We start from the raw sequence: 25,500 nt of genomic DNA, 5'->3' as shown, positions 1-25,500 counted from the left end.
GATGCTGCATATACAGTACTTGATAAAGATTTTTATTTTTAGTTATTGGGTTGGAAGAAAGGCCTCTCCCCGGTTTCAAGAGCGTAGGAGAAAACAAAACCGGGTCGGTACTACATTCCCCCCTTTGCGTGCCCGGACAGAAAACTAGCGACGAAGAAGAAGTGAGCGAGCGCCAAGCAGGAATCGGTGATCGAACGAGGAATCGCCATGAGCGAAGAAGGTCCTAAGCTCTCCCCCAATAAACCCAAGAAGGGTAACGCCAATGAAACCCTAACGATTGTTTCATCTTCTGTGATTATTTCTTACATGTTTGAATAATCATCAGTCAAAGATGTCGCTTTCCCAGCTCACCCGTTGATTCTTTTTTGCTTGGGTTGTTTATCCTTTTAAATTGGGCCTTTTTCCCCCAATCTCGTTTTCATCGTGATCGGATTCTGGGTCCGCCATTACAGCCCAGCTGAAGCAAGCGCAAGCCAAGGCGAAGGATTTCACCACTCCTCCATCTTCATCTATGTCATCGACCGCGGCTGCGGCTTCGTATTCGATGAGATCCCAGGGCGGTTCTGTTCCTCCTCCACCGCCTCCAAAGGAACCCTTCGCTCGACGGTACAAGTTCCTCTGGCCGCTTCTCTTGACGGTCAATCTCGCCATCGGAGGTAAACAACCCAACCCATCTCCGATTTCGGATCTTGGAATCGTAGAGTCTGATTGTTTCTGATTTTGTTTAGAGCAGAAGATGTAGATGATATGGGTTGAAAGTAAATGGACGATGATGTTGTATGTATTGATTAGATTCCAGAGTGTGCTCTGAAATTATGCGTGTGTACTGTGTATACTGGTGGGTCTGTGTGTATATATGTTGCAAGATGATCATCTTAGATGTGAGGCATTACATCTAAGACGATCGGAATCCGTCGCTGCTGGTTAAACAACAAAGGAGATATAGAACTCTTCACCAATGACAGAAATCCATCCAATAACTAGACAGGCTCTAGGACGATTCTATACTGAAATTGAACCTTCAGATTGTTGTTTAACCAGCTACACTGACGGATTCCGATCGTCTTAGATGCGAGGCATTACCTTAAGTTGCTTGTAAAATCCAGTTTACTATCATCTAGTCAATCATATAATCGTGCGCTAGATTTTGCTTCAATTTGCTTTTAAGTTGGCTGTATCCTCTTCTTCAAGCATTTGATTAGGTCTAGAGTTAATATCTAAGATCTATCCGTTGTTTGTGCATACCCCAGTTGCACCACATGACACAACTCATACATTGCCTGAGAAATTTCTCTTCTTTTGCTTCATTTCGTGGGGAAAGGTTAGAGCTTCAAACTTTATAACACACTTTCGAAATGAGAATGCTTATGCCCAAGTTCTTTTGCAGGTTATATTTTGCTGAGAACTAAGAAAAAGGACACATCCCCGACGGATGAAGAAACGGCACCTCCATCAACTCAAAGCACCGACGCTGCGGTAGCATCTGTGGATGCCCAAAAAACTCCCGCTCTGGCTGTAGTTACAGAGCCAGTGAAGGCAAGAGAGCCAATACCAGTGAAAGAACAACGAGATCTCTTCAAATGGATGCTGGAGGAGAAAAGGAAGGCGAATCCAAAAGGCGCTGAAGAGAAGAAGAAGATCGACGAAGAGAAAGAGATGCTGAAACAACTCATCAGAGCCAAAACCATTCCCAACCTCTGATGCATCACTTGATGAGTTTGGTTTTGATACATTTAACTCTCTTCTTTCTTGAATGTTGGGTTCAGTTTTTGGATCATGTGGATGTGGGTATTAGATTCTTTTGCTTTTTGGACATGTTTCATTCTCAGTTTGATGTTCGCTTTTTTTCCCCCATGTTGCGGATATGAAAGACAACGAGTAACTGCTAAGTGTTTTCATGTTTAAAGAAGTACTCGTTTGCTTTCTGACTTTATTATTATGGTTTTGATGTGATCTATGAATTGCAATTTCTCTTTCAAGAATAGTATGTGTTGTATATATATTTTGTAGATCAATTTCACAGTCAATGTAAAAAAATCCCTAATCCTTAATTTCACATCTCTAAATTCTGCAACCAACAACACTTCTAGAAGTATAGGGTGTTAATTGTAATCTAAAAAACTTTTGGGCTAAATTGATAGAATATAAAAAACTCAATGGCTTTGTTTAGTATGTGGCTTGTGGAAAGGCCACGTGGCCGAGTTCTAAAGCCGGACCTAAGATGACCTATAGAAAGAGGCCACGTGTGAGATTATACGGATATTATTTGCATTCCCGTCAAACCTATATATTTATCAATATAGCATATAGTTGAGATAATTTAATATAAAAATCAAATTAAAAATCACCGTCTTCTTCGTCTTCCCATCTCCTCTGCGGTTTCACAAGCGCGAACCTGATAAGCAAATCGGGGGGAAAAAATGACGAACTACGGTGCGATTCCGACGTCATCTCACCCGGCGCTGACGTCGGCAAACCTCGAGTACATATCACGCGCCAAGCAGCGTTTGAAATCTGGCTTCGCCGCTCGCCGTCCATGGAAGCTGATGTTCGACCTCCATTCCTTCGGCCTCCCACATGGTGGATTCTTTGCCACGATCTCTAGGATGAAGACGAATCTCGCCTATTTCCGCATGAACTACGCCATAATCGTCCTCATCATCCTCTTCCTCAGCCTCCTTTATCACCCGACCTCGCTCATCGTCTTCGTCGCGTTGATGGCGATCTGGCTTTTCCTATACTTCCTCCGCGACGAGCCGCTGTCCGTGATCGGCCGTCAGGTGGACGATCGAACGGTCCTGATCTGTCTTTCGGTGTTGACGGTGGTCCTGCTCCTGTTGACCCACGCGACGATGAACATCGTCGGGGCTCTGGTGATCGGAGCGGTGGTGATAGTGGTCCACTCGGTGGTCAGGAGGACGGAGGATCTGTTCATGGACGAGGAAGAGGCGAGGGGTGAAGCTTCAGGGCTGACGTCATATCCGTCGTCATAAATTGGGGGTACTGAGGTTTATTTCTGTAAATTGTAATGGGTTATTATTATCACATAATATGTAATTGGTATGGTTTGGTCTCGACTTTTACATTTTTTTGAGTTATTTTGGATGGTGAGAAGAAGTTGGTCCATTTAGAATTTTATAATTTTTTACTTCACTTATTTATGCCCAAAAAGAATCATTACCAAAAAAAAAAAAAAAAAAGATTCCGTGAACTTGTAATCGATTTAATTAGAGATAAACAGCAAATCACGTGTACATTCAATGACCATTTCAGTATAGAAAAAACCAGTCACTCACTCTCTCTCTCTCAAATTCAAGAATCGATTAATAGCCAATATAAGGCCAAATCATTTCTGGTGGAATCTCAAGAGGAAAGTCGTGTGTTTATGCAGCAACTTCACCAGCTTACGGAAGAGTCTGCAGAGAGAGAGGTTGCATTGAACGGAAATATAAGACGACGCTGCATCTATTAGCATGTAGAAGGCAATCTTCATGGTTTTTACACACAACAGAGGAAGCATTTCCTGAAACTACCAAACATGCATAATCATACCCCCTTCAAAGACACCAAAATGCTCCATCGGCTTTCCTAAAACCCCTTCATCGACCTGCAATGCCAAGGAAGCGATCCGGGTTCTGTCAGACGATTATGAAAACACATTGTAATCTTACACTCGACACAGAAGGAAACTAAAACCATGATCTGCATTGAAATTGAAGAGAGGCTCACCTTTGTTACATGAAAACAGACTCGGATTCACAGAGAGAGTTGCGCAAAAAGCAACTCTAACTCCTTGTCTTGAGACAAAGTTCTCTGTCACAGACAAACAAAACCCGAAAACGATCATCAACAAGCCATTCAAAGGGCAAAAACTGGACAAGAACTTGCAAGTTCATAATAACTTTCGGTAAGAGGGCTTTTCTGAGGAATCTACACATCCGAACATGAGATTTACTTCAGGAACTTAGGTTTGGTAGTACCTCAGCGGACAAAAGCTCGTGTATTTTGTTGAGAACCCTGAGACGGTGAACTGCGTAGGCACTGTTCGATGGAAGCTTGTTAACCCTCTTGATCTCCTCCTGAATCACTCTCGTTCTTTCTTCACAACCCATCTGAATCCATCTCTCTCCCACACGATTGCTCCTTGTTCCTATCTCCATGGCCCTGAAAGTTCGTCGCTTTTGGAAATTACTTACAAACTGATGATGGGCGAGTAAATCATGAACAGAACCGAGAAGCCATATCAAGGCTCTTTACATAATCAATCCTCAAACGTTAAATTTTCTCCGGGGGAAAACAAAATTTAGTTATTACGGAAACGAGAGCGGAAAAAAGTATGATCCCTTTTTGTTTCGATCGAAACACAGCAAGAGAACAAAAAAAAAATCAGAACTTTACCTGCCCCCGAGCTGAATTTAGAGAGATCGTTACATGGGTTTCACTAAGCAGAAAAGGATGCGAATCAAAGGCGAGCTTTCTCGGGTAAAAGACACAGGAAAAAGGAAGTACCTGGAAAATTCGCGATGATCAAATTTGGGAAGAAGGAAGAACACACGAAATAGGGAAGAAACCAATCGAACCCTAAATTCGCTTGGATTATCAAATTATTTGACACCGCCGGTAAAAAAGAGAGGAAAAAGTAGTGATTTTTGTCCACGTCGTCGAATTAAATTAACCCGACCCGTAACCCGACCCGGAAATAACTCGGAAACCCTTAAAGCCCCTGAAGTTTCCCCCTTCTCGCATGCGAGTTTCTTCCTCTTCTTGTGGAAATGGCGTCTACGAAGGTTCTTGGCAGATTATCGTCGCGGATGCAGCCTCTAAGCAATAAGCTTAACAAGAAGAATGCTAATGCGACGGTTTCTTCATTACTCTCTCCCATCAAATCGGCGTCTCCGGCCGCAATTACCCGTCTCAATCGATCTTCCAGGTCAGATTTTCAGAGATTTTGCTGCTGATGATAAGCTGAAGAGAGCCCATCTTTTCATCAGCTTCTTTGATTTGCTTTGCTTTGCTTTGCTTTAATTCCTTTGGTTTCTCCTAATCCTTAACGAAGACTGCAGATTGGCATGTATCTAAATTCAAATTTACAAATCTAATGATTTCAGTGGCACTGACCAAAGTAAATTGATTTTGAGATGGTTTTTTTTCACAATTTACAAGTTTGATTCTTTGCCTCGATTTATCGGCTCGTAATCTGGATAACCTGCATTTCTTTTGTTAATGATTTGTTTCTCTTCTGAAGAGTTTGTGATTTGGATTGAATATATGGGTTGGATTGTTAGATTACCATTGGAGTTGAGTAGCTGCGGGACGATGTTTCCATTACACAGTGCTATTGCATCGGCAAGGCTGATATCTAGTTTATCCATTGAATCCATGAGCTGGGGATTAGTTCCCCAAGGTTAGTCTTTTTTCCATTTTCATTTTCTTGCTGCCATCCACCCATCAGTGGATGGCATGTCATGCTCATGCTGGTCACCTTTTCTTTCATGTAGAGTGTGAAATTTATTGCTAAGTCTCTTTGTATAATATATGAAGACTTAGATTCTGCTGTTAGGATTATGTTGCTTCCTTCTTTTCCAGTTTTATACATGAATTTTGTGACTATATGATGATAAAGGATCATGGTGCTGCAAGTTTGAAAACCCGGCTTGACACTTCTATGTGGTGTGTGCATATCTGAATTGATTGATTGATTGATATATCTGATTTGTAAGCTTATGACCATGGCTCTTCTTTGTGTGTGCATATCTGAATTGATCAGACTCGCCTTCTCTTATGCCAAGTGCCAACAGTTGCAACTTTTTTTTTTCCCCGAAGATGGATAATTTACCAAATATAAGAGTAGTCTCTTGAAAAGCTGGTCGTGATTGCTACTGTTGTTGCGATTGGAGTATGATCACAATGCCAGCAGTCACTGTAGTTATGCAATTAGGATGGATTGTGTTGAATATGTGGTACTTCTGACGCAAAGGGAAGCTAATAGAGCAGTATGCTTGATTACTAACATATCCAACACATGTCATGTTTCATGTAGGTAACCGAAATATAGTATGCATTCATACTGTAGTACTTAGTGCTGGATTCGTGTTTTACTTATGTTTGAGGCTACAATTGTTTTGGTTTTGTTGCTTGCATTGTCTGTTCTAGTTTTCATACATTGCAATGAACTTTTATCGATGAATTTGCAGGTATTTCAATGCCTTTATGACAACTTCCCATCTTCTTACAACAAGATTCCAGGAGGATAGACATGAACGAGGGGTCCATGTGTCGATCTTTTCATCTCTTATGGAGTCCAAAGTTTCCGAATTTGAACTCTCTGCTTAAACCTTGCAGTTCTGAGTTTCGTTTTCTCTGATAATATGATCCCCCAGTTTGCGATTTTTCATGTTTGGCATTCAACTACTTTGTTCTTATGGTTCATTCATTCACATCATAACAAATGCAGACGCAAACCCTTGTATCAGAAGAACCTATCTTTTATTGTCTTCACACTTTTGTCATTATCACTAATAGCTGTGAACAGAATGAACTATAACGAAATGACATCGTGACAAGTGCTGACATTGAAAGGAATCTGATAGTAGGGATGGATTAGCTAATCGAGGGTTGAGGAAAGAAGGGTGAAATCTTCTTCAGCTTGAGGGACGTCCGAAATCAAACCGATCAGACGGGAAATGCTGATGGAATGAGAAGGTTTGAGGCCGAGAGATCTCTTCTTCCGCGAGAAAACGTCAGTAGAACTCGAGAGGACGAGGAATGTCAGGGCTTGAACGATCGAAAACACTGCAGCGTTCGTCAGGAAATCCGACCAGGAAGAAGAAGTCATTGCTTTGGGGATCGGAATCAATCTCCTCTCTTCCCTTAGCTTAATCGAAAAACACGAGGAGAAGAAGGGTTATTATAAATTTATAGGAAGGGATTAAGATATGATACAACACAACATTGGTTATATTTTGTGGATAGAGTGTACGTTTTCAATCATCAGTTAAAGGAAGCTTCATAAATAATGATATTCACAAGGGAGAGAAATCCGCTTTTTGTGGTTACGGGAAAAGATTAGGTTTCTTGTTACTTTGCTGGCAATGTTAAGGTTACAATCCTTTGTCTGTCTTCACGTGCAAAAAGCTATGGCCTCTAAGGCTCATTTTTCGCCCCCACTTTTAACAGAAAGGACTTAACCCTGAACCGACATTCCATTAGATTCTGGATTAGAATATTTTTATTTTAATTTTATATTTACAAAGAAATAATTATTTTCTTAAACAAAGTTTTGCTCCGATCTAACCTTTTTATTTATTTTTATATTGGAATTAAAAAAATTCATTAATTTTTTTAGATTAGATTCCAATGATTGGACTTGAACATTAACGAGTCTGAATACTGAAAAGATTCCAGTAGAGTAATATACATGCTTTCCGACAACATTTTTTCGCAGATTTAGATCCTGGCCATCTTAATTTCCAAAAACATCATAAATAACGTATTATTACCATTAGCAATAAGTCACGCTGTGGCGTTTTAAATTGAATGCGATGTGTGGATGGATGATGATAAAACTGGACAGTTATTATGACAAAACTGTTTCTCAATCACACGCTTCAGTTTATTCCCAAAATCAACCGTTGGGACACACACAGTCCCATACATACACACACACAGATATATATATATATATATATATAGAGAGAGAGAGAGAGGCCATAACTGTTGATATTTGATAACAAAATTCCTTGGATAAAGGTGAAATATAAATACAATAAAGGTGCTGGTAATTGGCCTCACAACCGAACTTAGGAATCACAACAACATTTGCTTCACAGTTGAACAGAACAAAAAATAAAAAACAAAAAACAAAAAACAAAAACAAGAGAGAGAGAGAGAGAGGCAGCCCTCTTAAGGAAACCAGCAGAAACCGGGACTTGAGCTGTCCATGTAAACACTATCCAAAGTCTCTAAGAGACAGTTCGCCCATAGCATATAGATGCAAGATAGAGGTTCTTCCCCCATTTCTCCTGCACGATGACAGAAACAGTCGATTAAAGAGGGGGGAAAAAAAACCTTTTCATGATTTCTCAAGACTGGAAGAGATCATCAACTCTTCGGGTCATTTAGCTAATCTGTCGTTTAGACTGGGAGAGGTATTGTCACCTTAACATGAGTGCTGGGGAACTGGGAGGTGCGCAATGTCTCTTGAGTTTCATCAACCAGCCTACGCCTTGGAATGCTAAGGACGAGGGCAGTTTGATCCGCCGTTGCAGCTGTTGATGTGATTCGGTACCCGCTGTTCCACCGCCTGTGTATACCCTCACTCGGATACAGAAAATCAAGCTCCACAACCTACAGATATTAATTATATAAAAAAAATATATACATCGGCTGTAAGGAGAATATCTATAATGTAAGAGGCGAATAAAAAAGTAACGGGGTAGAATCAAGCATATTAGAGTATATAACTGTAAAACCATTCCATGGAAGAAATCAAGTGGATAATATCTTGCCTGTTCACTGTAGCCTGCATTGCGGGACATCACAACACCCCATCGACTTCCTGCTGTGGCCATTGAGGTCACATGGAAGCCTTCTTTCCACTTCTTGTTTATCCACTTGAAGGGGAATGAATCACTCACCTTGTAAGATTGTTGTGTAAATTGTGTACCTTCAAAAGAGACATTTGAACCGCAAAAAAGATCAGCTGCTAGCGTGCAAACTATGGAAATCACAGGAACATCCATTGCCCGAAAGCCTTCATCAAGGTTCTTAGCAAAAATCCCCAAAATTTAAAGTTTCTTTACAATTGTTGACATAAATAACAATCATAGCAGTATATTGATTCGTGGCACAAATGGAAGACGAATAAGGCAGATACCTTTTGACATGACCACTAAGGAGCTTCCATTGTTGGAACCAGCAATAGAACTTATATAGTAGTTCTTCTCCCATTGCTCCATTATCCATTCCTATCAGATTCAGCACAAGATTTTCATTTTCTGGCCATTTTCATAGACACACACAAGAATTGGAAACAGAAATGAATGGAATTACCTTGTGCAAGAAAACAGGAGACAGTTCATAAACTTGGCTCGTGAAGCCAGTTCCAGCATCCATTATGAGGGCACAAAGATTAGAACATGATGCCACACAGCTTATCAACAAACCATCCGCAATACCTTTTTCAATATGCTGTGCCAATCGTATATCGGCCACATTATAATGATACCTATCACAAAATAAAATTAACAGTGAAATTGTAAATAAACCACACAACCGACCCGAGGGTTTACAACCTAGGAAACTATTGACAGCATAATCACAGTATCAATCAAATTCTTTAAAACTTTCCAGTGAAGTGGGTAGCTGTCAGATAAATATCATTTAACTGTGACATCATGATCATATAATTCGGCAACCATGGATTTTATGATCATATAATTAGGCAACCATCGATGTTACCTCTGCTTCATCGGCTGCCTAGCATTGTAAATCGATATCCATTGTGTTGCAGGAACTCCCAGACGGACTTTTTTCCTAGGCACTTCTTCTTCTTCTCCGATGCTCAGCCTACCTCGTTTCTGTCCAACTTGAAAAATGATCTAGCAAACAAAAGAAAACTAATGACTACAAAGTCCGAAATGAATAATACCAGGAAGAAAAGGAAAAATGTACATCATGTAACAATCACCTTTTGAGCACCTTCTGTATTTACAGGTCGAATGGCCGGGTTTGGCCCCAAGAGATCTTGAAACAAAGAGATTAACTTAGCATAGTTGGGTTCCTCATCAAATTTCATGTTTACCACAACCTCAAGAAATTGCTTGAAAGGAGGAGGGCAGAAACAGCAAAGCATATCAGGGGACGTTGCCATCTTCTTTTTGCAAACCAGGAATGACTTGTTATCTCCCTGAGATTGAGAAAGCATAGAAGTTATAGACCGAAATGTGCTAAACTGCGTGCATAAAGCAAAAGTTTATAATGTATTATGTATCACAGCAATCATACCTGATATCCTTGCCATGGCAATCTGCCTCGGTGAAGGAAGATGAGTGTGTACGCCAGGGATTCAAGATCATCCCTTCTGCTAGCAGTTCTTCCCAAATGAGCATGTGCACTTGCATATCGAACTGTCCCCCTACAGAAACCAGAGCAAGAAAATTCAAGAGAAGCAAAATAGAAAACAAAATCCTGAAATAGCAAATTGCAAACAATCTCACCTGAACATATCCGGACGTTGATCATATTCAACATGTTGTCCAGTGCCGCTCTCTCTCCACTTTGTCGCTGGAACATTGGATCAGACAATGAGAAAGGGAGAGAAATAGCTAATGAGATTTACCAAGAGAGAATGAACGCAACTGACCTAATCCTAGATCAACAAGGAATAGCTTCTTCTCTTGAGGTGTAGAAGGCTGGCCCAGTAAAAAGTTCTCTGGTTTAACATCTCCGTGCACATAACTGAAACGAGAAGCAACTCATGACTTGATGTTCTAGTCAAATGAAGAGCAAAGATAAGAACCAAAGGGGCAGGGATTAAAGAAAGGAGATAATGCAGAACTTTGGACAACCAAGTGAAATGCAAAATAAAAACTCGAGCGAATACCCTTTACTGTGCATCTTCTCGAGGATAGATAGTGCCTCAACTCCAATGCAAGCTACCATTTCCGAGGACATTCTGCTCATATAAGGGAAAAATAAAACATTAGGATAATCACATTTCTACAGACCATGGATTTTGACCATCATGCTACTACATGTGAAAACTTGTTTATAAAGATGAAACTACTACTTCAACGGTTCGAGCCATAAAAGTAAAAAAGAACCCATTTAAAATTCGTATATCCAACGTGGAATGGAAAAACAGAATTCACAGGATAATGAACCAAGATCTTTGCCATATTAAGGAATGAAAACTCACGCTTGTCCTGAAGAATTCCACATATCCCATAAGCTTGGACCAAGCATGTCCATAACCTGGACGAAGAATTATCAACAGCCAACATATCAGTGATACTGAAGTGAGAAAAGAATAAACATGAAGTGCAGACTTTTACCATAACATAATAGTCGCCTTGTCTCCCTTTGTAGTGTACTCTAGGGACTCCATGGATACCGCCCAGAGTGCTGATCACCACAAAACAAAACAAGGATTTTTCTTAAGGAAACAACTAAACCTAACGCGAAGAGAGAGAAAGAGAGAGAGAACCAAAGGGGAAACCTACTTGTACACCTGCCATTCCTGGGGTGGACCATAGTTGCAACCCTTGCTGCTTCGATGCTCAAACTTTAGTGCTACCTGACAAAAGAAAGAAGAAATAACGGAGATGAGTAACGGAATTAAGCTTAGAATACGGATACTTATGATAAACAACCACTAAGATGCCAAGATGAAAAGGAGATATTTTTACCTCCATGATGCTTGCTCCTGCGCTACGTTCATTCCCACCACCAATACGACGGCCAACAAACACTTGTCCAAACCCACCCTTCCCCAACTTCCTGTCAACCTTATATAAAGGTGATCCTCCAACTTGAACCTGATAATCATAGAGAGATGAACATTAGTCTATATCAGAATAACTTTTGGCCAAAATATATATTCCAAGGCATTTCCAGAAATCCAAATGTTTCACCGGAAAGAAACCCACTGTAACATATGCCTAAGGCAACAATACAAAACACTTCACAAACTAGCAACCAAGGTTCCAAGAAAGCACTGGACACAAACACAATGCATAGTCAACCTAGATCGGAACCGACTTCCATGTCTAAACCATGATTAATACCAAACAAGTACAAATGAAGCTCCGACAGTCTCATCCAATTCCGACGAACATTCAAGATAATTACAAGAAAAAAATCAATACCCTCTCTGGGAACGGGGTCGTATTCCCTTCCTCTTCCTGCGCGGCAGCCTTGTTCGACCCACCACTATTGTTCCCGATTGCCATGTCTTTCTTATCTTCTTCGCCCACAACCTTTTTACCCTTCTTCCTATCGATGTCACTCTCCTCCGAAACTATGATCACTGGGTTCTCCTGAGCGATGCCCTCGTCTTCCTGATTCAACCTCCTCGCCGCCAATCTCGTCCTCGGCCTCTCCGCCGCCTCAGTGACTCCTCCGCCGACAGCACCACGGCCTCTGCCGTAGCTCCGCCGCTGTTTCCTCTCCTCCGATGGCTGTTCCAGATGATTGAGAGCTACAGAAGCACCACCACGACCACGGCGGACTCCACGGCGACGCTCCGGCATAGCTCAAACCCCATGCAATCGATACGGGGCGCGGAGAATCCGATCATTATAGTCCTCCAAAAACGATCATCAGGCTCATGACGGATCTGAAAACTAGGGTTAGGAATCCAAGGAAGAGATCTGATTTCTTTGTTTCCCCGATGAGAAATCAATCCGGGGTGGACTAGGGTTCGGTACCGGAGGAATAAGTACCCAAGAAAAATCGAAGAAAAGCAAATTGGATAGAGAGAGAGAAAAAAAAAGGAAATGGTATATGCCACGTCAGCGATATGGCATGAAAATATCAGCCAAGTTTCATGTACGTAACGGTCGTTAAATTAATTACTTGAGACGGCGTCGTTTTTATTAGTTATTTGGGAAAATTGTGTTTGGAGTCTACTAAATAAAAAAATAAAAGAATTAAACTTTCATGCACGTTGCGTTGTTATCCTCTTTTTTTTATTATTCGTTTATCCAAAAAAAATTGAATCGTTACCGGCTATATTGGATCGAGATCCAAACTAATACCGGATCATTTATCCAATCTTTTTATCGGGTTCATGCGAAAATCAACATGTGTTTTATAAGCTTAATTTGTGAAATTTATTTCATAATCTATGGCTTTTATTACTCCTATAGGGTTTGCTATATGCATGCTAAGGCTAACAATTATTAATCTAATACTAGTGGTTCACACATTTTTTTACATAATTTTTTTTATGTGATTTGAAACATATATACAAAGGTTGATTTTGGGTGCATAAAGATATATAGAGTATTTTTTTTTTAAACTTTCACCATGGTATTCAATCCATAGTTCACTACAAAAATACAAATGCATATACGACGGAAATATCCGTCGCACAACGAACAAATATTTGTCGCAACAACTTCTTTGCGACGGATCACGACGGGGACAAATCCGTCGGTACGGAGCTGTCGCAAATTTGTTTCGGTCGGTTAATCGTCGCACAATTACGATGGAAATTTCCGTCGTTATCCGTCGTTATTTTACCGACGGATAGAAGTTCGTCGTAGACCGTCGCGTTTCTGTTTGTCGCACATTGCGACGGACTTATCCGTAGCAAACTTTACCGACGTCATATATCTGTCGTGTATGCGTCGTTATATTGATTTCCGAACGTAACGACGGATTACGGTCCATATATATATTAATTCATATTATCATGTGAACCATTTTTTTTATAACCGAATATTCTGGGTCGAAATCCAGACTAATCTCGGGGTCGGAAACCAACTATGTGATTTGAATTATACGCTATCTCCCCAACTTAAAACTCGAACTCGGGACGGAACAGATCCTTGAACCAAAATATTTTACCACAACAATCACAAAAAGTTACTGTTTGCATTGAATTGAGATGGATGGAAACGATTTGTTACAAACGCATCTAATTCAACATCGATCCAATTAAGTGAGATTAGGATAAAATTGCTCCTCAATGGACACAATATAATTAAAAAGATGAAAGAGATTAATAAAATAATTAATATTTTGACTTAAACCACCAAAGGTTAAATTCTCGAATTTTAGGAGCCAAAGAGAGAGCCCCACGTGAAGCCCTACCTAATTCGGTCAATCCCTTATTCTCCAAGCCATCCATCACCATCACCATCACCATCACCACCTCTTACTTCATTCATTCAATTAATTACTTTTTCGGGTAAAATTATTCAATTAATTACTTGTAAAACTTTTCCAAAGAGAACCCTCTAGAGACTCAACCCCTTTGATTTAATCCACTTCTTAACCCATACTCCCTCTAATTCATCCCTCTCTCTCTCTCTCTCTCTCTCTCTCTCTCTCTCTCTCTCTCTCTCTCTTATGGGAACACTTGTGGGTCATGTTGCTCCAGGGTTTGCCTTCTTGGCACTTGGCCTGTGGCATTTATTCAACCACATCAAACTCTTTTGCCTTCAACCCAAAAGCTACACTTCATCGCCATGGTTCCCAACGTCGAAACTCAGACACTTAGAACTCTACTTAATCATGCTCGGCTCTTCCATCTCCATAGCCATGGAGCTCGTCATAGGACCCAGAAAGCACCAGCCTTTCGACTCCGACGGTTCCATTCCTGCGAACCATCTCCACAATTTCGAACACTCTTCTATCTCCGTGACGTTCTTTGTCTACGCCGCCTTCGCGCTTGTTTTCGACAAGACCGGGACTAGGGCTAGTTACGGACTCACCAACTTCGTTGGAGCCGTTGCTTTTGCTCAGCAACTCTTCCTTTTCCATCTCCATTCCAGTGATCATATGGGCATTGAGGGGCATTACCATTTGCTCCTCCAATTCGTCATCTTCGTCTCTCTTGTCACAACTCTCCTGGGTATTTTCCGACAATCCTAAAGCTTCTTACTTTGTAGATTTGTTCGTCGTTTATTACAAGACAGACGGAATCTCGTGTCGGTCACATGTCGACTTTTGTACGTATTGTAGTTTACTTGGAGCTAAATTTTCGAACTTTTTTGTCAGTTTCCGAAATCTCATACTAATCACGTAACTTGAGTTAAATTACGTGGTACCCGGGATTGAATTTTCTAACGTGGGACCAACTAATAATCAAAATTAAATTAGATTCTTAATTGTTTTTATATACAATTTTTTTTTTTAAAAAAATTTATAGAGGTCATCACAACTAATTCCTAGGGCATATACTACATACTTCTTTTTTGTTAATTATCGGTAGGAATGGCGATGCCAGAGAGTTTCTTGGCGAGTTTTGTGAGATCATCGAGCATAGCCTTTCAAGGAGTATGGCTCATAGCGATGGGTTACATGCTTTGGACGCCAAGTTTGATCCCAAAGGGATGTTTCCTTCACCTCGAAGACGGCCACCGCGTGGTCCGATGCTCGAGCCACGACGCCTTGGACCGAGCCAAGTCGCTGGTCAACATCGAGTTTAGTTGGTTCCTTGTCGGAATCACACTCTTTGTCGTGTCCCTTTACTTGTTTCTTGATCGGGTTTATGGTGAAAACGTTCAGTACTCAACTTTGACCGCCAGAGATCAGACGGAACAAGGCATCGAGCCGCCGAATATAAGCAAGCCCAGATGGGTAAATTGGTTGGAGATCGTGACGTTGAAAGGTGAGAAGAATTTGGAGAAGATAAATGGCGTTCATACGGATCATATACGATGACGTGGTTGATTCATTAGGTGTTATAGTCCACACAAATTTGTACAAAATAGTAATCAATTATAGAAAAAAGAAAGAAAGTGGGTGATTGTACAAATTAAAGCCTGATTGGGCTACGTATATATATATATATAGACGTAAAAGAGCGAGTAATATAAATTATTTTTCTTTTTTATGATACAAAAGCCATCGGTTAAACTAATGAAAAAAAGACGTTTAAAATAAATAAAATATAATAGGGAATTACAAAAAAAAATTAAAAAAAGTTGCAGCGGTTATAGGTTTTTGCATCAAACAAATATGCCGATGTTTTACAATATAAATTCGTGATATATATTTACCTCTAGCCACACCAGTTTATATAAACCGATATTAATTAACTGCGGGAATAAGTGATCTGAGTGTAAATATTTTTTATGATGTAAATAAGTGTTAGAGAAAACATAAATTAATTTTTATAATAATATGATAAGTGAATTACTAAGAACAATGAAAATAGTAAAGAATAATGAAAGCAAAAGTGACATAGACGATCTTGGCTTAGGACAGTGGAAGCCAAGCATAACCATGTGGTTTGATAAGCAGGAGACATATGAACAGCGCAGACGATCTTGGTCTCTGTGTCAGGTAATGGTGGAGGAAGAGAGAACGTTAGTGGTGAAGAGCAATGGGAAGAGGAGAGTGAAGAAGGTAGCAACTACATTAGGTTAGAGAGGAGATTCCGTTTGCCCGAAAGCTCCAACGTCGAGGCAGAGGCCGCCAAATACAAAGACGGGGTTTTGACGGTTACGGTGGAGAAGAAGCCGCCGCCGCCGCCCAAAACCCATACCGTCCAAGTCGAGGTTTCTTGAGATGTAATGTTACTGATCTCTCAGTTTCTCTGCGTTTGGTAAGATGTTCTGTAATGGATGTGTTTAGAATGACATCTGGTTGTCGATGAACTCCGCTTGTACTTTCCATAGCTCTCTTCTTATAAAGTTCATAACGTATTGCACTCAAAAGTTCTGCAGAATACAATTGAAGTGTGTGTGTATATATATTTACAGAGAGATGTTTTCATGAGCTTCAAGAGGGCAAATCCCAAAGATCCATGAACCCCGTTTCCACTGTCATATTGTAAGCTACTTACAAGTTTCTGCAATTCTCTCCTTGTTTCCGAGAAATCAATTAACGCTTGTTAGTGATTTTCATTTTTTTTCTTTTTCTTTTCCGATTTCCTGTTCTCCTTTTCAATCCTCTCTTCCGCTATCTATCAACCGCTGGACTCGATCTTTTTTCTGTGTAGGAGGAAGAACAGCTCACCCTTGGGGTGGTTCTTCTCAATTTAGGATCTGAAACCTATCTGTTAAAATCTTTTCAGACATAATCTTCCATCATCATCACCAGAAATGGCCATCTCCATGCAATACCCACCTCACGAAACGTTCGGGAAGTCCTCCTACATCTTCCCGGGTGTGTTTGCTTTCGTTTATTTCCCCTCCCTGCAATGCAGCACCAGAAAGTAACAGAGTATGACTGATTCATCCAAAGGTTCCGCCTTTCGATGAGGAAACACTAGTAAGTTTGATCACAGATTAGAGGATTTGATGGATTCATTGTGGAACATGGAAAGGAGTCAGTCACCTTTAAGCTGGAACCAGATTCACTCGCGGAAGTTGCTGATTCGATTTTTATATCTTCTGGCACGTTTTCTGATGACCGAAGGGCCGTGGATCTGCAGATAAAACAAGTATAGAACGAGGAGTTTAGTTTTATCATTTATGGAAGCTACATCGGAGAAATTGCTTGAGAGATTTGGTTGGCCAAGAAAGAAACTTTACCTGCCATAACTCTCGTCTTCGCACGAGTTTCCCGAAGAGGAAACCCAATCCATATCAAACTCTGCGCATGCACATTGCTCAGCATGCCCATCAAAGCATAAACAATCGTTTTCGAGAATATGATATGGCTCCATATCCTTCACCAGCTGCCTGCAACACCTCGATGACATGACAGTGACGCTTTAAGTCAGTGGACTCCATGAAAAGATTTCGCCATCGACAGTGAATCATCATGAGCTTACCTTGGATCACATATGATGGCATCATCAGCTGACATAGTGGTTTCACATGTCGAGATCTCGGGATTGGACTCTGAAAAAACCTTCACTTCTTGATCCTTCTCGGGCAAGGAAAGGCCATGTCCAACCACTGTCCCCAATGCAGTTGAGTTGCTCTCACAGAGGATATTACTTTCTGACATGGATCGTTTTATCGAAGATCTGAGGCAATCAAAGTTTCACCCATCAGACAATATTCAGGAAAAAAGAAAACCAAAGATTTTTCATTCCCGTGTCTCGATGACCAGAGAGTGTTATAGAGCACTCATATCCGGATCTTATTAACCAAAAATTGTACCTCGCAATCTCTGCAATGGCATTGGCACCAAATCTTGCAGCATTGTAATGCTGGTCTGAACCCAGTTCCCATAAGGCTGGTTTGCCCGGTTGTGGCTGAAAATATCCCAAGAACCTGCACAAGGGATTCAAGCCAAAGAATCGCCTGAGATCAGTACAAATCTTTGTGTCTGAACCCGATGTTTGGTATGAACGGTGTAAAGAAGAAAACTTATGTCAGCGTACACGTTAATGGCATCTTGCTTTTCGGCGTCCATATAGGCATTACTGTAGTAACGTTGTAAAGTTCTGAAGAACTCCTGGGACTGTGTTGCCGCTTTCCATTGTCCTCTCCTTTCACAAAATATCTGTCCACAACCCATCGAGTTTAATATTCATGCCGCCTTACATAACAATCTCGAGAATAACAATTGATTAAAAAAAACAAAAGATTAAGATCGAATATGTGTGAAACAGTTGAAACCTCTACAGTAATACCTTGTTGTGTGCTGCAGATCCTCCGTACTGAAGTGCGAGTGTATCACCCATTGTCTCATAAATTCCCATCAAATCTTCAGCGAGGGGATTGTCAAGATCGATATTAGTAGATTCTGTAAACCCTAAAGCATGAAGCTGATGCCCGAGTGCTGCCAACCCATAAGCATATTGAGCAACATTGGTACGATCTAAACAGTCTATGCAATTTGTTCTCAGTACTCCTTTCTGAATCATAGTGGCTTTCTTTCTGTGATCATCTTTGCCGTCACTATCATTTTTAGTGCTCTCTGTTGTCAAGTTTAAAGCAGTTTCATCTTTAGATGTAGTACATTCACCGTCGCTTTTCCTACAATCAAGTTATAGAGAGGAGAAAGCATTAGATTTTGCGTTTAGAAGTAGCATTTCACTTTAAGGCAACTGAACATTACATTCAGACAAGGATCTATACTAAAATCAACCAGAAAAACTTTGGTTCCAATACCTAGTGGATACAAAAGAGACTAACGATATAATCAAAGCAAGAAAACCATTTATGGTTCATAGGACGGATACTTACTCCAAGCAGGACGGATTCTGCAACCCTTCTGCTCTTAGATCAGAAGATAGCTGGCAGTAGAAGATGCCGGTCAAGTTCAGCGCGTAACTAGTAAGTTTCCCAAGAATTGCCAATACGTTTGTAGCTTTGCTGAAAAAAAAGAGCATGCCCACTTTCAGTAAGAGACATTATCTTCAAACGATTAATAAAGGAAACAAAGAAGCATATGATCATTTACTTTCTGGAATGTTTATGCAAATCCCAGTGAAGAGGCCTTAGACGTTCTTCCTTGTTCAACCCTTTGTTTATAAATCTAATGGCATTTGCAAACTCTGAACGCAGAATAGTCTCCCGTGGCCTTTTCTCACGTGTCTGTTATCAGTCAAACACATATCAAGAGTTACCAGAAAGATTCTACCAAAATCTGTCTCAAAACTATACATGAAGATTACATCATTGATGAGTTGAAAAAAACTGACCTTTATCAAGTTCAAAATAATAATCGGGTTTCCATATCTTTTTGCTAGATTTTCGAAATGAAGTCTAGTTGCCTCAAAGTTGGAGTCTTTCCTGGACACTGTAGACAGATAAGACAGATTATCCTACAAGCTTAAACGCAAATGATAAGAACATTATCCGTCAGAGAACACATATCATACATATTATATCGGGTTTGAGATTCAAGCGTGATGTCTCCTGAGACCAAAACAAAGGAATTGAACCCCGATTCTGAACTACAGAACTTATTCGGACAGGAGAACCACATGGAACATCTTCAAAGACAATCTGTTCTGTCTCAACATCATTAGCTACCCTGCCTTTCTCATTCACACCACGCTTCAGATATCTGAGGCAAAAGACAGAAGGTTATGAATCCAGCAACAAACTCAAAAGTTAATTACATATGAACAGAAATGACAGATGGAGTTTATCTTCAGCATGCACACAACATAAAAGTGGAAGCATGTCTGAAAAAACCAGAAACTTCCATTATATATAAGCAGATCATGTGGGCTACAAACGAAAAAGAGAGAGATACTTGGGGCAAGACTAGAGACTGTACCTCGTGCCAGCAAAATGCCGTGATCGACGGGCAATGAGTGTCAACTTAAAGCTCTTCTCTGATATCGAGAGTTTAACCTACATTCCAAATTCAAGCGAGCAAAGTTCTAAAAATTGTGTACAAATAGCAAACACTTGAGAAAGCATTCATACAGAGGGAGTGGCAGTGTTAGCTTAAATATGAAAGAGCTTCTCTCCTTGCATGCTGCATTTTTCGAAATCCAGAAATTCAAGAAACAACGAGACATCATCTACAGGGTGACGTTAACGTGTCTCGGTAATTTTAATGTTAGAACAATCATGTAAATCTAATCAAACAAGCAACTATAGACTAAAAAGAAATTAAAGAATCAAAAACAGATCAGCAAAGTTAGTTCGAGCTTAACATTTTTCTTAATATGAAAATGTAAAAAAAAATACCTGCTTGCAGAATCCGTATACCAAGGCAACAGTCCACAAACAATCCTTCAGCTTACTCCGAACCCCCCGGGTTAAGTACTCATTCCAAACAAACATGGATTCGTAATAAGTCTGTCCTTTCACGTTATTGCAAAGATTCCTCTGAAGGCTATGCATGATGCAATAAGAATAGCTGAAAAAGAAGTCCTTCGTGAGATCAACAGCGCACAGTAGCTTCTTGTACCTATAAAACGTCGAGGGAGACACACAACAAACAAATGGAAAAATGCTTTAGAACCTGCATAACTCGATAAAAGAAAAGAAAAATCAACGATTAAATGAATTAACCAAAATAAACGTTAAACAGAAAACAGAAGGAAATTGAAATGATTTTCCCCCTTCTGGATAATAATACCTCAGCACCATACAAAATGTTAAAAGCAAATACAACAGAACTGTCGGTATCTCCCTGTGCAGATGCGAGAGAAGAATATCTAGAAATAGTAGATTCAAATATGCAACAACAAAGCCTGGCTAAAAATATAAGAAAAGGGAAGGATTCTAATAGCTGGATCATCTCCAAAAGGCAAACAGCAAAATCAGAAGAACCTGAAATGAATTGGATCACAGGAGCTCATATAACTAGTTTAGTAGTTTACGAACAGAAATATTTACACTGACGAAAATGGCTCAATGGTTACCTCAGCAATACCAAACCCGTCTACTAGAGAAACTCCGAATACTGTTATTATGCAAACTGGGGGGGGACTATAGAACAGGACACCATAATGATCTTAGAATCTAAATACAAGTGAAGGATTATAATTTGAAGCGAATGTGTCGATAGGGATACCAAAGTACACGTTCCATTTACAAGCAGAAAGTGACATAAAGACCTTTTCTCGTCCTTAGAATAAGCCACATTGGATAGCACAGAGGCATGTGGAATTGTGATAATCTCGCTCTTGGCTATGGCATACACAGAATGGCCGCAAATTGCAGCAAGCATCCTTCTTTTTGTTATTATCAGCATGTAATACGGTCCCAAGAACCTTACGAATCCTAAATGAAGAATTTTCAAGAAACAAACGTCAGTTTCAAAACCAAAGGAAGGTGCAATTCAAGAACTATGGATAAGATAACACGATAGTCGGGCTGGCAATGGGCATACCAACTATCCCGTAGCAGGTGGTGACAAATTTCAGCCCCCCGGTTGATCTGTTCCCTTCGTGTATCCTTCTCAAAAGCTCGAAGCATTCCGCTTCTGTATAGGCGGTAGAATCTTCATGAATGTTTAGCTCTGTTGGCTCTGTCCTGTCCAGCTTAAGAACCCTCCAAAAGGTTCGGTTTTTATCTCTTCCAATCATGTAGAAGTTCTGATCACAGAAGCCCAACACAAGTACATGATAGCATGTTGTTCAGACAAGAGCAGATCAGATCGGGAGCCACATCAAGATGTGAGTGCATAATTGACAAATTCAGACAAGAAAAAAGTTCAAATCTTGAAATCCCAAGAGATCAAGAGATCTCGCAATCAACCGACATGAATTTTCAGCTCAGAAGATAAACCCAGATGCAGCAGAATGAAAACGAATCATTCACTCAAAGCTAAGAGCAAGAAAATTGGAAACACATCACGAAATTTGGATCTCTAGTCAATTACACGCAAGGAATCAATACACAGAGCTGTGTCGTGGAACAGGAAAAAAAACCCAAAAAGATTCAAATTTCAAAACGACATCTAAGAGACAAGCAAATCAGCAGAGCCGATGAACTGTCAGAGAGTGACATAAGAGAGAATCACCGAGCGAGTTTCATAGAGCCTGAATTTCTGCAGATACGAAGAACTCGTGTCGTCTCCTTGTTCGATCCATTTCTCCGACGCCGCCATCGATAAACTGTTCCGACCCTGAGTTCTCGAAACTCGGGCCTTCGATTCAGAAACGAAACGAAACCAAATCGCAGAAGAAGAATAACACGAACTCGAACTAGATCAAAGAAGGAATCCCCAAAATCTTACAGCTCACAAGAAACCGGAATCTTCACAAGCACAAAACTATACATACATAGAAAAAAAATGGGTACAATTACAACTGTAACCAGATACACAGAGAGATCAAAATCCAGACAAAACAAAAAAGGACCCAATTCACCCTTTCCGCAAACAGTCTCCGAATCGAAGACTTTACGGGAAAATCAGAAAAATTTCTCAGATTGATTCAGAATGGCAGAGAAAATGAAGAATAAGAAGATGGAGAGGATGATGACAGAGCTGCGGAGACTAGAACCACAAAATTTGCGAGGAAAGAAAAAAAATGATGTTTTTTTGTGTGTGGTGTTTTGTTTTTTAACTTTAGGCGGCCGTACGAAATAGAGCCGTAAATTCATCAATTATTATATTCTTACTTGTTTTTGTTTTTTAATTTGGGGGAAAAGGTTCCTTTGTGATATTTGATTTCGAAAAGGCGTGTTTGACTCGGGCGAGTTGGTAACTCGAAAGGGTAACTGATAACGTGTTATATTTGTATGGTTCCAATATATAGTATTTTCCTTAATTTACATAATTATTCAATCTCCTCTTATTTTTTTATATAATATTATTGATTTGGAATGGAAATGGGTTTTCTCAATTTCCTCGTATCAAATCACTACAAAACTAGTTTGTCTTTCTTTTTTGTCTATCGAAATTTAAGTTATTATGGGTGATTGAATAAAATGTATTGAACATTTATAAAATTTATTGACTTTTATAAGTAAAACTATTTAAAATCACAATTAATATGTATCTGAATAAACATTCATATTTAAAAATATATCTAACAAAATCTTTAATTTTTAATATATATCTACTTAAAACATTAACCATACACAAATTCAAATCAAACATAAATTTTTTTTTAACACATATACCACATTATAATATGTTATATAAATTGTTCATATCTACATGCAGTTAGGATTTTAAATCAATGAAGCTGTAAATGTATTTGTTTTTAAATATGTTTATAATATGATTATTTAATAAAACTTTAACTATCCATAAATAACATTTTATCTTTATAAAAACGCTCAAATATATATGTCTAAGAATCTATGATGTTATTTCACGATTTCAATCCTATTTTTAAAAATTATATTTATAATCATAAATTATTATTATCAATTTATTTTAAATTGAGATAAAAACGAATTGATATAATTTTTTTTTATAAAATTATATATTTTATTTAGGGTTTTCTAATAGATGTCAATTTAATTCGGATTTAACGATTATGTATTTGTATTATCCTAATTTTTTAGAATTAAAATGGGACTTAACTACAATTTTATGTTTACATGAAATATGATATTTTGAATTATATCATTATTGATAGATTAATAATTTACTTAGATGTATGCTGCTAATATTTAATAAGTTAATAGTAAAAAAAAACTAAATAGTCAAATGACGAACGTGATCAGCATATACTATAATGACGTTTTTTTACTAATTAAAAATGTGAAAAATCATTTTTAATTGGTATATATTTATATTTCCATCTTGCTATATAATTCTGTTGGAAAAGGTATTCCCAATTTCTTCCATATTTTATTTGTCAATCGCCCTTTTAATATTTAACTAAATTTTGCTTTATATTCTCATATAGTCCAGTTTATAATTTATAAATAATTCATATTATGAATCTTCTTATATTCGATCATTTATAATAGTGTTCACAACCGGGAACAACAAATGCCACGGACAGGAAATCTTTCATTACTACCATATAAGAGTAGTGTGTAAATATATTAATTAAATATTTTTACATAGAAAAAACAAAAGGAAATTTATACAATGATCCAAATGTCTTGACCAGATTATCTTTGCATAAAGTATGTAGCTTTTATCATATCAACAAACGTATTTTTTAAAAAATTATATCGAAAATATAGGTTATGATCCAAAACTTTATTAAGATTATAATATAAATATCTAAAGATAATACATGCCGTTTTTGAAAATAATCTGCCGGTAACATCGGTTGTAGACCCGAACGGAGTATAGTTTGTGGTTCTCGTGAAGAATTCCATGCATCCAATACAATATTTTATTTTTCATTTGGATGGGCCGTCAAGGACGTAATCTATGATCATAAATATCTTATAATTTTCGGACTTATTATAAAAATAAACACAAGTTGCACATATTCACTGTTGAACCATGTGATGCTTTTTATCGTACACTCAATGGCTAGCTTATATAAGAATGATTTTGTATTTTATTTTAAAGAAACCGTAGTTCCATTTTCATATATTTGAAAGACGAATCAATAATCTCAACCACTAGATCACGATACATAACACCTTGTTTCACAGTAATAATTCAATATTAGGATTTTGATTTCATCGATCCGAATATATATGATAAAACCCAAGAATTTGGATTTACGCTCATAATATTTATGTTTCCATGGACGATTATATTTTGAGACATACCTCGTCATCTGGTTTGTATACAATCAAATATACACGTATACACGATGTATATCCACATATATTATACATAAAATTGAAATTTAGTAGTTACATATAATTTTAGAAAAGTATAAATGAATTCGTTTTAACATTTATGATGAAATGGTCTCGCGTAACTTGTCCAAAAAGAAAAACAGAATAAATGTATAAATGTATGCTGGTATATATATATATATATATACGAATCTACGTGGCTAAGGAAGAACACTGACAAAAGCTCCCTGACCGTTGGATGGCAGATCCAACAGCTATAAGAGAGAGAGGGGATCTAAGGGAGTGACGTGTACAACATGGCGAAGTCCCTCGAAGCGAGGAACTGGAGACAGCTGGCAGTGATGACGTGGCTACACGCGAACTATTCGTCATGTCTTAACGAGCATCACGTGGATTTGTTGGACCACCGTGGCGGCTCTTTTTGTAATTTCTCTCCTTTTTCAAAACAATGAAAAAAAAGGTGAAAATATATGAAGGCTGATTAAAAAAGAAATTGTACTTTTATTTTTTCCGTCCAATTGTAATTTTGTTGTTTTGAAATAAAGTTTTGTCGTAGTAAGCTTAATTACCAGCCCAAATCTAAAAGAAAAGAATAAAATATTTTTAATTAGGAGAAATTGTATAATATATTTCCAATCCATATAATTAGAAAAATTAGGTTATGTTATTAAGAGAAATATTTTAGTATAATTTGATATGAGATTGTATCGTTGTTCAAACATATTTGGTTTAG

The 25,500-nt window shown here is 38.7% G+C and overlaps 7 protein-coding genes across 9 annotated transcripts; 4 read left to right on the top strand and 3 right to left on the bottom strand.

Annotated features, from left to right (window-relative positions):
* Positions 1 to 128: 128 nt before the first annotated feature.
* Positions 129 to 1,953, top strand: LOC104822633. Its single transcript, XM_010553906.1, has 3 exons — positions 129 to 253; positions 453 to 656; positions 1,388 to 1,953. Exons 1-3 carry the CDS (start codon positions 208 to 210, stop codon positions 1,699 to 1,701), a joined length of 564 nt encoding a protein of 187 aa, XP_010552208.1. The 5' UTR covers positions 129 to 207; the 3' UTR covers positions 1,702 to 1,953.
* A 367-nt stretch (positions 1,954 to 2,320) lies between these two features.
* On the top strand, positions 2,321 to 3,157 carry LOC104822631 (PRA1 family protein F3-like). Its single transcript, XM_010553905.1, has one exon. The coding sequence runs from the start codon at positions 2,421 to 2,423 to the stop codon at positions 2,991 to 2,993; it is 573 nt and encodes a 190-aa protein (XP_010552207.1). The 5' UTR covers positions 2,321 to 2,420; the 3' UTR covers positions 2,994 to 3,157.
* Positions 3,158 to 3,404: 247 nt separating this feature from the next.
* Positions 3,405 to 4,621, bottom strand: LOC104822630. Of its 3 annotated transcripts, XM_010553903.2 has the most exons (5): positions 4,510 to 4,610; positions 4,399 to 4,441; positions 3,981 to 4,164; positions 3,730 to 3,813; positions 3,405 to 3,607 (listed from the first exon to the last, which is right to left on the bottom strand). In XM_010553903.2, exons 3-4 carry the CDS (start codon positions 4,158 to 4,160, stop codon positions 3,757 to 3,759), a joined length of 237 nt encoding a protein of 78 aa, XP_010552205.1. In that variant the 5' UTR covers positions 4,161 to 4,164; positions 4,399 to 4,441; positions 4,510 to 4,610; the 3' UTR covers positions 3,405 to 3,607; positions 3,730 to 3,756. The 3 variants fall into 3 exon arrangements, with proteins under 3 accessions (XP_010552205.1, XP_010552206.1, XP_010552204.1); XM_010553904.1 differs by lacking the exon at positions 4,399 to 4,441 and having other exon boundaries at positions 3,405 to 3,635; positions 4,510 to 4,621; XM_010553902.1 differs by lacking the exon at positions 4,399 to 4,441 and having other exon boundaries at positions 4,510 to 4,621.
* A 109-nt stretch (positions 4,622 to 4,730) lies between these two features.
* Positions 4,731 to 6,512, top strand: LOC104822629. The gene is made up of 3 exons (XM_010553900.1): positions 4,731 to 4,930; positions 5,286 to 5,404; positions 6,195 to 6,512. Exons 1-3 carry the CDS (start codon positions 4,773 to 4,775, stop codon positions 6,212 to 6,214), a joined length of 297 nt encoding a protein of 98 aa, XP_010552202.1. The 5' UTR covers positions 4,731 to 4,772; the 3' UTR covers positions 6,215 to 6,512.
* A 1,191-nt stretch (positions 6,513 to 7,703) lies between these two features.
* LOC104822628 (casein kinase 1-like protein HD16) lies at positions 7,704 to 12,472 on the bottom strand. The gene is made up of 16 exons (XM_010553899.2): positions 11,868 to 12,472; positions 11,409 to 11,537; positions 11,223 to 11,296; positions 11,055 to 11,124; positions 10,919 to 10,974; positions 10,604 to 10,675; positions 10,364 to 10,458; positions 10,218 to 10,284; positions 10,006 to 10,135; positions 9,689 to 9,907; positions 9,460 to 9,599; positions 9,052 to 9,226; positions 8,876 to 8,966; positions 8,508 to 8,665; positions 8,158 to 8,346; positions 7,704 to 8,021 (listed from the first exon to the last, which is right to left on the bottom strand). Exons 1-16 carry the CDS (start codon positions 12,249 to 12,251, stop codon positions 7,962 to 7,964), a joined length of 2,109 nt encoding a protein of 702 aa, XP_010552201.1. The 5' UTR covers positions 12,252 to 12,472; the 3' UTR covers positions 7,704 to 7,961.
* A 1,562-nt stretch (positions 12,473 to 14,034) lies between these two features.
* On the top strand, positions 14,035 to 15,563 carry LOC104822627 (transmembrane protein 45B-like). Its single transcript, XM_010553898.2, has 2 exons — positions 14,035 to 14,581; positions 14,942 to 15,563. The coding sequence occupies exons 1-2, from the start codon at positions 14,077 to 14,079 to the stop codon at positions 15,391 to 15,393; spliced, it is 957 nt and encodes a 318-aa protein (XP_010552200.1). The 5' UTR covers positions 14,035 to 14,076; the 3' UTR covers positions 15,394 to 15,563.
* An 839-nt stretch (positions 15,564 to 16,402) lies between these two features.
* On the bottom strand, positions 16,403 to 22,590 carry LOC104822626 (phosphoinositide phosphatase SAC2). The gene is made up of 16 exons (XM_010553897.2): positions 22,063 to 22,590; positions 21,430 to 21,634; positions 21,155 to 21,320; positions 20,280 to 20,502; positions 19,861 to 19,937; positions 19,457 to 19,644; positions 19,277 to 19,374; positions 19,036 to 19,169; positions 18,819 to 18,947; positions 18,263 to 18,608; positions 18,011 to 18,132; positions 17,787 to 17,900; positions 17,453 to 17,650; positions 17,211 to 17,360; positions 17,014 to 17,104; positions 16,403 to 16,871 (listed from the first exon to the last, which is right to left on the bottom strand). The coding sequence occupies exons 1-16, from the start codon at positions 22,147 to 22,149 to the stop codon at positions 16,770 to 16,772; spliced, it is 2,430 nt and encodes an 809-aa protein (XP_010552199.1). The 5' UTR covers positions 22,150 to 22,590; the 3' UTR covers positions 16,403 to 16,769.
* Between the last annotated feature and the right edge of the window lie 2,910 nt (positions 22,591 to 25,500).

The sequence above is a fragment of the Tarenaya hassleriana genome, unplaced genomic scaffold (genome assembly GCF_000463585.1).
Source record: "Tarenaya hassleriana unplaced genomic scaffold, ASM46358v1 Cleome37, whole genome shotgun sequence".
Classification (NCBI taxonomy): Eukaryota; Viridiplantae; Streptophyta; class Magnoliopsida; order Brassicales; family Cleomaceae; genus Tarenaya; species Tarenaya hassleriana.
This window is presented reverse-complemented; position numbering and strand designations above follow the sequence as displayed.

What these genes read in the sequence shown, in the direction of transcription:
- LOC104822630 (XM_010553904.1), bottom strand. Translation starts at nt 4,160, where the DNA reads ATGGAGATAGGAACAAGGAGCAATCGTGTGGGAGAGAGATGGATTCAG. An exon ending in ACGAGCTTTTGTCCGCTGAG is followed by an intron (nt 3,814 to 3,980) that starts GTACTACCAAAC and finishes TGTCTGTGACAG; the next exon opens with AGAACTTTGTCTCAAGACAA.
- LOC104822627 (XM_010553898.2), top strand. Translation starts at nt 14,077, where the DNA reads ATGGGAACACTTGTGGGTCATGTTGCTCCAGGGTTTGCCTTCTTGGCA. An exon ending in TCTTGTCACAACTCTCCTGG is followed by an intron (nt 14,582 to 14,941) that starts GTATTTTCCGAC and finishes AATTATCGGTAG; the next exon opens with GAATGGCGATGCCAGAGAGT.
- LOC104822626 (XM_010553897.2), bottom strand. Translation starts at nt 22,149, where the DNA reads ATGGCGGCGTCGGAGAAATGGATCGAACAAGGAGACGACACGAGTTCT. An exon ending in CGGCATTTTGCTGGCACGAG is followed by an intron (nt 19,645 to 19,860) that starts GTACAGTCTCTA and finishes CTTTTGCCTCAG; the next exon opens with ATATCTGAAGCGTGGTGTGA. An exon ending in CAGAATCCGTCCTGCTTGGA is followed by an intron (nt 18,609 to 18,818) that starts GTAAGTATCCGT and finishes ACTTGATTGTAG; the next exon opens with GAAAAGCGACGGTGAATGTA.
- LOC104822628 (XM_010553899.2), bottom strand. Translation starts at nt 12,251, where the DNA reads ATGCCGGAGCGTCGCCGTGGAGTCCGCCGTGGTCGTGGTGGTGCTTCT. An exon ending in CCTTGTTGATCTAGGATTAG is followed by an intron (nt 10,285 to 10,363) that starts GTCAGTTGCGTT and finishes CCAATGTTCCAG; the next exon opens with CGACAAAGTGGAGAGAGAGC. An exon ending in TGCCATGGCAAGGATATCAG is followed by an intron (nt 9,908 to 10,005) that starts GTATGATTGCTG and finishes TCTCAATCTCAG; the next exon opens with GGAGATAACAAGTCATTCCT.
- LOC104822633 (XM_010553906.1), top strand. Translation starts at nt 208, where the DNA reads ATGAGCGAAGAAGGTCCTAAGCTCTCCCCCAATAAACCCAAGAAGG. An exon ending in CCCCAATAAACCCAAGAAGG is followed by an intron (nt 254 to 452) that starts GTAACGCCAATG and finishes CCGCCATTACAG; the next exon opens with CCCAGCTGAAGCAAGCGCAA. An exon ending in GGTCAATCTCGCCATCGGAG is followed by an intron (nt 657 to 1,387) that starts GTAAACAACCCA and finishes GTTCTTTTGCAG; the next exon opens with GTTATATTTTGCTGAGAACT.
- LOC104822631 (XM_010553905.1), top strand. Translation starts at nt 2,421, where the DNA reads ATGACGAACTACGGTGCGATTCCGACGTCATCTCACCCGGCGCTGACG.
- LOC104822629 (XM_010553900.1), top strand. Translation starts at nt 4,773, where the DNA reads ATGGCGTCTACGAAGGTTCTTGGCAGATTATCGTCGCGGATGCAGCCT. An exon ending in CGTCTCAATCGATCTTCCAG is followed by an intron (nt 4,931 to 5,285) that starts GTCAGATTTTCA and finishes TTGGATTGTTAG; the next exon opens with ATTACCATTGGAGTTGAGTA. An exon ending in CTGGGGATTAGTTCCCCAAG is followed by an intron (nt 5,405 to 6,194) that starts GTTAGTCTTTTT and finishes ATGAATTTGCAG; the next exon opens with GTATTTCAATGCCTTTATGA.